This window comes from Syngnathoides biaculeatus, chromosome 5 (genome assembly GCF_019802595.1).
Source record: "Syngnathoides biaculeatus isolate LvHL_M chromosome 5, ASM1980259v1, whole genome shotgun sequence".
NCBI lineage: Eukaryota > Metazoa > Chordata > Actinopteri > Syngnathiformes > Syngnathidae > Syngnathoides > Syngnathoides biaculeatus.
The window spans coordinates 20,676,779-20,688,823 of NC_084644.1; the positions used below are offsets into that span (position 1 = coordinate 20,676,779).

General features: G+C 40.8%; 1 protein-coding gene across 5 annotated transcripts in view; it reads left to right on the forward strand.

The window, feature by feature from the left end:
• ibtk (inhibitor of Bruton agammaglobulinemia tyrosine kinase) overlaps positions 1 to 12,045 on the forward strand; it is a 93,368-nt gene that overhangs the window by 71,148 nt on the left and 10,175 nt on the right. For 4 of the 5 annotated variants that reach the window (XM_061821266.1, XM_061821263.1, XM_061821262.1 and 1 more), the window contains exons 21-27: positions 523 to 650; positions 797 to 909; positions 1,076 to 1,209; positions 1,295 to 1,407; positions 7,455 to 7,553; positions 7,663 to 7,821; positions 10,091 to 10,267. In XM_061821266.1, the coding sequence (XP_061677250.1) occupies positions 523 to 650; positions 797 to 909; positions 1,076 to 1,209; positions 1,295 to 1,407; positions 7,455 to 7,553; positions 7,663 to 7,821; positions 10,091 to 10,267 (923 nt within the window). The remainder of the gene's footprint in view (positions 1 to 522; positions 651 to 796; positions 910 to 1,075; positions 1,210 to 1,294; positions 1,408 to 7,454; positions 7,554 to 7,662; positions 7,822 to 10,090; positions 10,268 to 12,045) is intronic. The other variant, XM_061821265.1, reaches the window with a different exon arrangement.

A 12,045-nucleotide genomic window follows, 5' to 3' on the forward strand; every position in this document is an offset into this window, starting at 1 on the left:
GCTGGTTGGTTGAGGTACTGGAGGCAGAAATGCAACAGTTTATCAGTATTTTGGGTTTCAATGAAAACCGGGCCAGAGTCACTACAGTCAGTAGTAATTTAATCTTTTGTTGTTTGTTTTTAATCAACAATTGATACTTAAATTCACAGCCATTGAGATCTTCTAAATTCTAATATCAATGTTAACGTGGAGGTCTGGCAGGGAATGAGTTACGGACATGTGAATAATGAACAGGATTAGTAGAGCAACATTAAACTTGGATCAAAGGGGAAAGCACTGTGTCAGGAAGATAATGCAAAGCAACACTGTACAACTTTGGCCTGGAAAAACAGCTGAATCATTTTGAAGAAATCCTACATTTAGCATGGTCACAGAAGTAACAATTCTCAGTTATTATTATTCTTTGATTAGTCATTTACAATTACTCATGATGGGTGTTATTTGTAATCTTAATAAATGGTGTTTTAGGCTAACAGTACAGTATGGTACATTTTGACATTTTATTTTTACAATTCTAATCAGGTCCCAGCAATGCAAAGGAGAGTTGTCACGCCATATGCTGACGCCCCAGATCTCAGTATATATGAAGATGAAGATTTGGACTCTGCCTTTAGCCCTCAACTAGAATCAGAACTGGACCAATCCTGCAGGTACTTGGGCTTAAGTATTGTATTGCTCACTATCTATTCTATTGGTCCTTTGATTCACTGGGCAAACGACACTAAACAAAAAAAATGTTTCTGTTGAAGAGTAGTTTAAATGTATTCAGCTAATTATCTGAAAAAAACATCTCTAGGGAAGTATTATTAAGGAAAGCCAAGATGAAGGCGAGAAAGAAACCCAGGAGACGCTCTGACAGCTCAGGGGGCTACACGCTGTCGGATATTATTCACAGCCCCCCTGCTGCAGGTATGCTTGCACAAGCATACACATGCAAGTTTGGAAGTTGTTCTTATTCATTCAATGTTAACACATCATAAAAAGCCATACGCAAGCATTTGTTGTATGGTTGCTGACTTATTTTCAGGTGGAGTTAAATGTCACAATTACACTGACTTGCACTTTTTGCTCTTAGCAGTTTCCCCATGCCTGGTGAAGACAGGAAAAGGCACTTCTACTGAATCACTGCAGGAGCTGCTCACATCAGACTCTGAGGGTAGCTGCATTGGGCTGAGCACCCCCAGAGATCTGCAGTCACCAGTCTTTCATGTAAGAGCTGTGGTTAGTGTGGGCTTGCAAATACTGTAATTCTCTCATTACAAAGGACAATAAAATAATTGTTCATTATCTACAGGAGGAGAGGGTCTCGTGTCAGAGGATAAAGACCACACCCAATTCTTTAACAGGAAATCCTCTCCCAACTCCCCCTAGCTCTGGTCCAAAAGATATCCCAAAGAACCTTCACAAGTAAGATGGACTTTACTGAATCTTATTAGTACATCCAATATGCTGTCTTTTCCCAGCTTTTTAAGCCACGCACTCTGAAAACATTTTAAATGACGTTTGATTAAAAAAATGAAATAATTCCAGCTCCTACAGGCATAATACGCTATCATTAAATGATCAAAACACATCATTGTTCCCTTCTTGTTCTGTCACTTTTTTGGGAAAATATACGCGATATAGAAAAAATGACTACATCCCTCACATTTTTGTAAATATTTTATTAAATCATTTAATCGGTCAACAAAAAAGAAATTACACTGCTACAATGCGGTCAGTGTTTAGCTAACATCCCTGTAAAAATGTACTTCCGCCTCAAAGTAATGCAACATGCAGCCATTAATGTCCAAACCATTGGCAACAAAACTTTACACACTTAAGTGAAAATGCCCAAATTGTGCCCAAAGTATAGTTGTCCTTATCCAATGATATGATGGGGGAAAATGGACCGGTCGTGTTATTTTCAGATGATAAGTGTTTTTTTTATTTATTTATTTTTTAACTGAGCCAGCTTCACCAAGTAAAATATGTATTTGTAGATGCAAATAACAGTCAATGAAGTATGTTGTTGTCAACTGTATTATTTACTGAATTATAACACTTCCAGTGGGCTTCGTAAGGAGTGACATTACCAGTCTGAAGTAGCTATGAAAACCAAAAGGCGAATTCACAACACATCACACATTTGCACTTATGTCCAGAAAGCTTGTTGAGAGAGGGAAAGATAGGTTCACAGGCTTTCACTTAGATGTGTGATAGTTGGGGCAATGGGAAAAATACTACAAAGTCTGCAAATCCACACAGACCACAGCAGTGAACAGGCTGTTAAACAGCTTTCTGACTGAACAGAGTTTAAAGACCAAAAGAAGTTAGTGAATGTTGGGTATTTCAACGATTTAAAAAAGTTTAACGAGTGTGCATTATTTTGTTATAAGCAAACCTGTGCTTCAAACAGTTTAAAGGCAATGGTACCAAATAATGAAATGCATGTCAACTTCTGACTTGCAAGAAAGAAGTGGAAATTTTCAAAAACAATATCCTTTTATTACACAATGTTCCCTTATATAATCCCGGGCTTACGTTAAAAAAAAAGAAAAATCCTTGTAGTAGAAATGCATTTTTTTTTTTCATTTCCAGGATGTTTTTTCATTTTCAGTGCATGTTTTTTCATTTAGTTTGTTTTTTTTCCATCCTCCCCCTGTTTTTTTGTGGATTAAACACAAGTACACTACTGTATTCTAGTATGAAAACACAGATCAAAACCGGTTAGAGGCTAAAACATTTATTTGACAACTATATAATCATCCCTCTATCCATTTTCTTCTGTTTTATCCAGGACTGGATTCACTATAAACGTTATCATATAAAGGAAAAATATTCTAGTTTTTAGAAATAACATTAAATACTAATGATGAGGTTGGACACGAGAAATTATTGGTAGCTCCTCAGGTGTATTTGATAGTTCCTCTGGCCGGTTGGCGCAGATCTCCTGTAGCGTCCTTGGTGTAGGTGTCTTACGAGTGAAAAATGTTTTCAGACATGCTACCTTTGAGTATGTTTGGGAACTGAAGCTGTGACCCTTCATGGGATGTGCCGGAATGGTGCGGGACCCACCCCCAGTACTTAGGGCAGGCAACGGCGGCGGCTCCTGAACCCCACTGCCGGACGCAACCAAGCTCAGTGCAGTTCAAACTCCTCCATGCCAAGTGTCCTGTACAGTACAAAATAAATTCAGTATGCCTAATTTACATAATTGTTCGATGCTAGCATCCATCCATTTTCCAATCAGTTTATCTTCACAAGGGTCGCAGGAGTGCTGGAGCTGGAGTGTGGCTCTTTTGTGCTGAAGGGAAAGACGTGGGCACAAGGGTTGCGAAAGAGAAGGAGGATGCGCGAACACTTGATCACTTGACAACCATCGCCAATGAGCGAACTGCACTGAGCTCGGGGACCGTTTGTCCGAAGGTTTCCCTTAGCGCCAATCATGATAAAGAACACAATGCGCATTGCTGTGCTGTAAAAACAAAAACAAAAAAAAAAACTTTTCACGCAAAAATCTGTGGAAAAGCAAGGCCACAACGTGAACCGCGTTGTAGCGAGGGAACACTGGTTAGAACAATGGTTACCTCATTATTCGCCTGGGTTGTGTTTATCTTAACTCATTATTTGTTGTTTTGTAGTGTTTCAGGGACAATTGTTTTTTTTTTAATTATTTTTTCCTCCATTATCATAGATACCGACAATTTTGTACCTGTGTGCATAGGTAACTACAGTATGGTCTACAGTCTATCTGTTTTTGGGGCTTGGTATATATAGGTACATTTTATGTACAAATTTTGTGTATACAGTGTTGGAACAGAACAGGATGTTCTCAAAAATCTGATTTTTGGATCAAGAATATTTAGTGCGACTTTTTGTGGTCACATCTGACCTCAGAATCAAAATCAGTTTTAATGGCCAAGTCTGTAAACATAAGGAATTTTTCTCCGGCAGTCAGTATTGCCCTCGTACGACATTCAGAATAAAGAACACAGAACAACATAGCAACAAGAACAAAGAAAAAGAGACGTTTCTGTTTATGGGAACTATTCCTGATCAGACGTGGAAGAACAGGCAAGAGATGTGTTCACTTCCCACATTGTGGGCCGAATACTTTCACAAGGGTCTGAATATCACTAATACCGATACGACCAGCAGGATGTGAGTGTCCTAACATGGCACAACACAGGAAAACAGTAGGTTCGCTGATCAAGAATTCAATGACTTAATTGCCAGAGGGAGAAAACTGTTCAAATGACTGCTACTTTTGACTTTCATTGATCTGTAGCGCTTTCCCGATGGAAGGAGCTGGAAGAGATGGTGGCCAGGATGTGGAGGATCCAAAAGAATCCTGCCTGCTCTGGACCTAGTTCGTGTTGCGTGCAAGTCCTCAATAATGGGTAGCGTGGTGCTGACAATCCATTCAGCAGTTTTGATTGTTCGTTGCAGTCTGAGTTTGCCCCTTTTCTGTGGCGGCCACAAACCAAACTGTGATGGAGGTACACAGTACTGATTGGATGACCGGTGTGTAGAACTGTCTCAGCAGCTCTTGTGACAGGCCGTGCTTCCTCAGAAGCCGCAAGAAGTACATCCTTTGCTGGGCTTTTCTGAGGATGGAGTTGATGTTCGTCCCCCACTTCAGGTCATCTGAGACTGTAATTCCCAAAAACCTGAACCTCTCAATGGTTGACTCAAGACAGTTGGACAACGTCAGGGACAGCTGTGGTGAAGGATGCCGCCTGAAGTCCACAATCATCTCCAGTTCCTGTCGATACGCGGACTTGTAGCCATCTTTGATGAGGCTGATGACCGTGGTGTTATCTGCAAACTTCAGGAGTTTGAAAGTCAGAGGCCATGAGGTGCAGTCGTTTGTGTAGAGAAAGAAGAGCAGAGGGGAGAGGACGCAACCCTAACCCCAACCCTGGTGTCCCCCAGCCTTGCTGTGTCCTGCCCGTAAGGAAAGAGTAGATCCACCAGGCAGGCGAGATGCTGAGCTCGAGAGGAGTTCAGAGATGACTGTGTTAAATGCAGGGCTTACATTCATGAACAGGATGCTCGCATAGGTACCCTCGCTCTCAAGATGTTCAAGGATGAAGTGAAGACCCATGTTGACGGCATCATCCGCAAGCCTGTTCGCCCGGTAGGCTAACTGTAGTGGGTCCAATTGGGGACCTGTGATGCTCTTGAGGTGGTCCAGCACAAGGCGTTCAATGGACTTCATGACCACTGATGACAAGGCAACAGGCCTGTAGTCATTAAGACCTGAGACTGCTGCTTTTTTGGGGACCGGTGTAATGGTAGAGCGTTTGAAGCAGGTTGGTACTTCACACAGTTGTAGAGAACTGTTGTAGTACTTTCTGAAGACAGGAGCAAGTTGGTATGTGCAGACTTTGAGGCAGGATGAGGACACAAGGTCTGGACCGGCGCTTTCTTGGTCTCTTGTTGTTTGAAGATCTAACGTAGCTTTCATGGATGTTAAACAGCGGAATGGAATGTCGTGTGGTTTGGTGGGTGCGTGGTGTAGAAGTGTCTATTTCAAATCTGCTGTAAAAGCTATTTAAGTCAGCGGCTATCCCGCTCTAGTTTTCTACTGGGGGAGAACACCGCTTATAGTAATAATTTTTGTTTCAATATTTTTGTGTAGAGAGAGATTGCACATGGCAAACTATCATTACACATGATTTAAAGGAAGACTCTCCCCAAAATTAAATGTAGAATAAACCCTCCAATGTGAAGCAATATTATTATTACATATTTTGGACATTAATTGAAAATAAAAATTTAAAATAAATAACCTACTTGAAATCCAAGCAAAATCTGGATATGTGCCAGCTTTCAGAGCCAAACCCGGAAGAAACATCCTTGACTCTGTCCCTGACGTCTCCGGTGCTTAGCATTAAAGACCATTTGTTCTAGCTAAGCCAAGATGCCGACTTGTTCTGCACCAAAACTGAGAAGACACACACAAATTTGTCCTTCTTTAACCTCCCGTAGTGTCAACCTAACAGGATAAAGCTGTGGCTGTCAAAGTTGAGGCTCATTTATCAGTGGGGAAATTTGCATGCATTTAATCATTACTGGTTAATAGCCTTTCGTGCTGCTTCTGTAAAGCAACAACGTACATTATGAGGTGCATCTGTTGAATCCCGGACTGCCGTGTGTGGAGTTTGCATGTACTTCCCATGTCTGCGCGTGTGTGTGTGTGTAAACTTGCCTCCTGCCCGTTGACAGCTGGGATAGGCTCCAGCATTCCTGCGACTATCGTGCGGCCAACAAAATGGGTGGATATATGCGTGTACGCACACAACACTTCCCAGTTACTATTTATGACGATCCCCACATGCATACCCCCCTGCCCTACCCCTCCCCCATCCCCGCTGCTGGTCGAACGTGAGAAGGGAGTGCTTGAAAAGTACAATTTGGTGAAGGAAAAAAAAAATACTCTGGCCATGCCTGCTTATATAATCTCTACATTGAAACCAACTCCTCACAAAAGCATAAAATCTCTGCAGTCCATATAATGGGACTGTTATTGTTGTCGTCAACACCACGCTCCTCCCACCAAGTCGACTTCCGCGTGTGTGCATTCTGGCTCAAAGGCTTGAACATTATTTTTGTTTTGTTTGCTCAATGGCAGGAGTAATAATAACACGGAGCATCGACTCGCTGTTACACTCGCTTTGCTGGCTCTGAGCACACAACACTTCCTGGTTACTATTTACGCATGCACACCTCCCCCCCGCCGCTGGTCGTTCGCGAGAGGCTGACTGCTTGAAAAGTACAATTGGGGCGGGGGGGTGTAATCTGGCCACCCTTGCTGTACAATCTCTATATCGAAACCAACTCCTCAGAGAAGCATCAAATCTCCGGTCCATATGATAGGACTACTATTGTTCGTCGTTAGTGCCACGCCCCCTCTATTACACATCAAGTGTTGGCTGTGTGTATTCGGGCTCAAGCGCACAGGCTTGAATATTGAACACAGGCTATTTTTTTTTTTTTGTTCGTTTGTAATTATTTTTCACAAAAATAATCCACAAAATGCCAGATAGTGGATGTTCTGTGTTCGGTGAAACGTATCAACGAGCAATGGGGGGTCAGAACAGGAAGCACTGCAGGCGTGGCAAACGCTGATTGGCTGTCAGTTTTCCAGCCGGGCTCATTGGAATGTGTGAGCGAGAGAGGAATTTCGATAATACTTTTCCAATTTATCGATGTTTCTCTGTGAAATCTGCGGATAACGCTGGCATTGAAAGAAACACTGAACCCTCATCTACTAACTTTTAATGTGTGCTCCCATTCCTAATAGTCTCGACAAAGTCTTCCTTTAAGAAGCAGGTTTGAGAAATAATGCAAGAATATCAGTCGAACTGCAAATTTTTTTCCTCCACTTTATTTTGAAGAGGTGGTTGGTACAAACTTGCAAGCCAAATTGAAGTGCTGTAATGTGACTGTGTTATTCTAATTTACAGACCTTCCCATCCACCTCCAGTCTTGGATCTTAGAGCCATCATGGACATGGAAGCCAACTCTGTGCAGACCTTCAAGGCAGCTCCTAAAAGTCCTGCAAGGTAAAATGTCTCGAGTCATATTCATGTTGATTACTGCTGTTGAAGATTTAGTGCGCCCAAAGGTTTTGGTATCTTCAATGACCGTACATACTTTTCTGATTACCTTCAGTGTTAGCACATTCTGCAAATATTCTCCTGGTCCTACTAAATTGTCACAAAAGCAAAGGAAGATGTTGGCCTTGGCCAGTAAGGAGACCAATGTGGAGTTCATGGTATCCAAATCCACCTCTGCAGTCCCACCATCCAAGAACATCAGTGGAAAGACCTGGTAAGTGTGTTCCAGGATGAGAAGGACAAATAGAGGTTTAAAAAAATAACCTCATGTTTAGGTGTAAGTATCAAAAACCGGTTCCGACCTCGAAACATGTCCAGTTGACCGATTTCATTGGAGTTTTACACCTATAACAATGCTGTTTCCCCTTAATTACTGTATTTTTCAAAGGCCGTTACTTTTTTCAGTCGCAGTGAACCCTCTGGCTTATTTAGCAATGGAGCTAAAATATTGTTTGTTTTTATCTTGGTAGGGCTAGGAGTTTAAAAGTACAACAAAAGTACATCAAACCTTGTTTAAATGAAATGGTTAAAACATGGTCATTCCCTATAATGCTCTCTGGTTTGGGCATGTGGAAAAGCCTCCAATGTAAAGAACACGACTACTTTGAGCACACGTAGAAGGAGAATCTACCTCAATTGCCCATAAGTGAAGACAAGAGAGAGACTGAAATGGTGTGTGACAGAAACTTTCTGATGCTCTTCAACTCCCATACTGTAGACGACGACTTTAGTGGTTTTCGTGAACAGGAGGAAAAACTACAACCGATCGTGAGCTGATCACAAGATGTAGCAATGTCTGTTTAATTGACTGTTTCATCTACTGTATATACCTTTTAATTACTCAAAAAATTCTTGACAATAAAAAAATTTTTTTTTGTTCATCTATTTATGCCCGTGCCATAGTGACACAGCACAAAAGAATGGTCTTTTATTGGATGGCAGGAAGTACACAGTAATTAATGTACAGTGGAATCTTGAAGTCTGAAGGTCTCAGTGGTTTTACAAATCGGTGTTTGACAAAAAAAAAAAAAATCTGCGTTTAAAAAAAAATGCCTCTGTTTTTGACCCAATACTCGCTGTCCAAACACCTGGGCAAAGCTAAGCCCATTTTAAGTGGGTAGCCAACCCAAGCCGAGTGATGGCGAATGCACACAGGGTGGTGCCAAGATGAGCCGCTGCCCTCTTCGAGTCAAGCAGTCACTCATACACAAGCATGTGCTCATAGCGCCCCAATGCGTACTCATTCACAAGTGCTTCTCAAAGTTTTGGTTATTCTTCCAGTATTTTCTTTGCCATGGGCCCAAAGAAAGACAGTGGTGCTACAAGTAGGAAAGAAAAAAGAAAGTTGAGCTAACCACAGTGGATCTAAGGAAGAAGATAATCGCTAAGTGCGAAAATAGAGTATCTGTTTGTTACGGCTCTTGCTAGCATCGTATGGCTAAGTCGACTCTTTCGACTCTCCTAAAGAATAAAAATGTAATAAAAGGGAGCTTGTGTTGCCAAAGGAGTGGCTAGGATTCCAGAGCATAGGCCACAGATAATAGTTGAAATGGAGAAGCTACTGGATAATTACAGTGTCAAATCATGGAGTGTTACTCCAGCGTAACGCTTCCTCTTTCCTTCTCGAGTCCCTCCGACGCCATTACACCCCCACCATAAAGGTTTCGTTGCTTTAAGTACATGCATTTTTTTTTTTTTATAAATCCAGGTTGTACATCTTTTTACATAAATATAAATTAAAATGAGAATTTACCATTTGGAGGTTGGGAACAGATTAAATTCATTTCATGTGGAAAAATTTGTTTTAGAGGTTGAACAAATCAGGCAAACACTTCACAAGAACCAATTATATTTGAAGTCTGAGGTTCCACTGTATCCAACCCTTTGTGACATTTTTGTTTGTTTTTGGGCTGTAAGATTTTTCAATTGTAAAATAGGTTCATTGCATCATTTAAGGGTGGAAATCACTGCTCGAATCCGGTCGTGTATTACAATCAGTCAAGTCAAACCAAGATTACAAAACAGAAATAATGGGTGGTACCTTTGACTTGTGAGCCCAAACTTGCGATATCAGTCCTGTATGGTAGAAAGTGGCTCCACTCACTTCACAACAAGCAGCAATTTAACTGATAGAATTATTCCTAAAATATTTCAAAAATTGTGGAGATGACTCCACAAGGTCTCAGAGACCCTCTAGAGACCATGGCGACAAAGGAGGCATCACAGAGACGTCTCAGGTACTTCCGGGCAAATTGCATCCACAAGACCTCGTTGTGGTGAGAGCACAAGTGTGGCAGTCATACTGACCTCTGCGCAAGTGATATAGGCCCATAAATCTTCAGAGCAAGTGAGAAGGTCACTACAGTGGCCTGGAAGTGGGGGAAAAAAAGCTGTTGTTTGTAATACTTATTGAATTTGTCCATCATTTTACTCTTCTATTTCATTAGGTTTCATATTTCTCCTTTATCCATTTCTGTCTTCAGGGCAACAGCAGTCCAGTCCCCGCCCTCCTCATGCTCATTTCGGGCATTGCTTGAGGAGGAGGAGAACTTGGTCATCAGAGCGGGGCAACCAGGAACTCAGAGGGGCCATAGTGGTCAACCAGTTACGAGAAGAGTGACATTCAAATGCGCTGAGCACAGTGAGCTGGAGAAACCTGGGTAAGTGAGATACTGGAACATGTAGTGTGTCCTGCTATCACATGGAGGCACTGTTGTATTAAAACAGTGCTTCACATAATATGTCTAAATCAGTGACTCCCAATCACTGTGGCTACAGAAGAGATCATCAGGTGTGCCAAGGAAATTAGACCAGTTTCACTTAATTGTGTCTACCTTCAATTCCTGTGTATTTAATTTGTTAGTTTCTGAGTAGATTAGGAGGCTTTGACATTATTGTTTGGTGGTGTGCTTTGAGATTTTTCTATAACTATGTAAAATATGTGCCTTGGCTCAATCAAGGTTGGGAAACACTGGTCTAAACCTCAAGTTCCTCAATAGAAGCACATACTAACATCCATTTTAAAAAATGAATAGGTCCTGACTATTTCTTTTACATTTGAATTCATATACCAGAGTAAATACAAATTGTAAATCACCCTTAACACGAATACAGTACACAAGCTACAATGAAATCCACCCTGTGGAATCCCTGTTTCTGTTGAGTCTAATTTATGCTGTTATCACTAAGGTTCAGCTGCTTCACTTAGAGTGCCTATTAAAGAGGCTGCCTTGGAAACAGTAAATGTGGTAAAATGAGTCTTAATCTACTGCTCCTTGCAGTGCATGCAATTAAAGCCCTGTTGGTAGTATAAAAAAATAAAACCATGAAAGAGGTACATCCTGGCGTATGCTCACCAGTGTATGCAACCTAGCTTTATTTTGTATGTACAGCAAATTTAAATGTGTCCAACAAATAAAAGTATTGAAGTGTGGCTGAACTTTGTTTGCTAAAAATCATAAAATGTGTCATATGCGTTGCCACTGAAGCAACAACTGATGTGTGATTTGAACCGTCGGGGAACTGGCAAACACACAAAGAAAGAATGACTGTTTGTCTGTATTCTGCTATCAGGAACATTATCAGACTATTTTTGTACAACTGTTCATGCAGACATGAGTATATAGAGGCAACATTATTTCTAATTATTTATTGGTCATGCATAACTGCATTGAATATGTATCATCATTAAGGACTTTCTTTGTTCATCCGCCACAAAATGAGATACTTGAAATCAGGAGTGGGCTGTTTTCCTAATTCTCCATGTGAGTAATTTGAATGGTTTTCAAGGGCCATGCCAACATGCTGACCTAAATTCTTTATAAGCTGCTACTTGTTTATGGTGCATGTTGTTATAATTTGGAAATAAAACTGGAGAACAGTTATAAGTAGTCACTAAAATTACCTGACATTATAATACTAGGTAGTCAACTTAGAATTGCTTTTACAGTGTGGATCAATTTTTCTAAATTTTTAAAGCATGCTGACATGAACACCAAAAACTAATTCATATTAGGCGTTCCAGTTGGAAATCCTAAATGATTTTCAGGGTGAATCCTCCTGGCCTTTTTTCACTCCACAGTGCAGAAAAAAACAATGTTGCTAACAGGAAGACTACTAGTATTGTCTTGACGTTTTTAAAAAAAAAAAAAACACTAAAAGGGTTGAAAAATGTCCCTTAATAGAGGTACAATGGACTTCATTCCCTAATAAAAGTTTAGAAATGATCTTGCTCTGCGATTCATCAGTCGTATTCATGACACGTGCGTACCAGCCAACTGTCTTCACACAACTGTATGTATCGTAAGGATGTCGTTTTCATTGTGAATTTGGACTGGCTACCTGTTAGCATATTCCCAATTTGATTTATCATTCATTCATTCTTCTTCTATTCATTTTATAAAATTGTATTATGAATAACTGTAGTCCCAATTGGTTG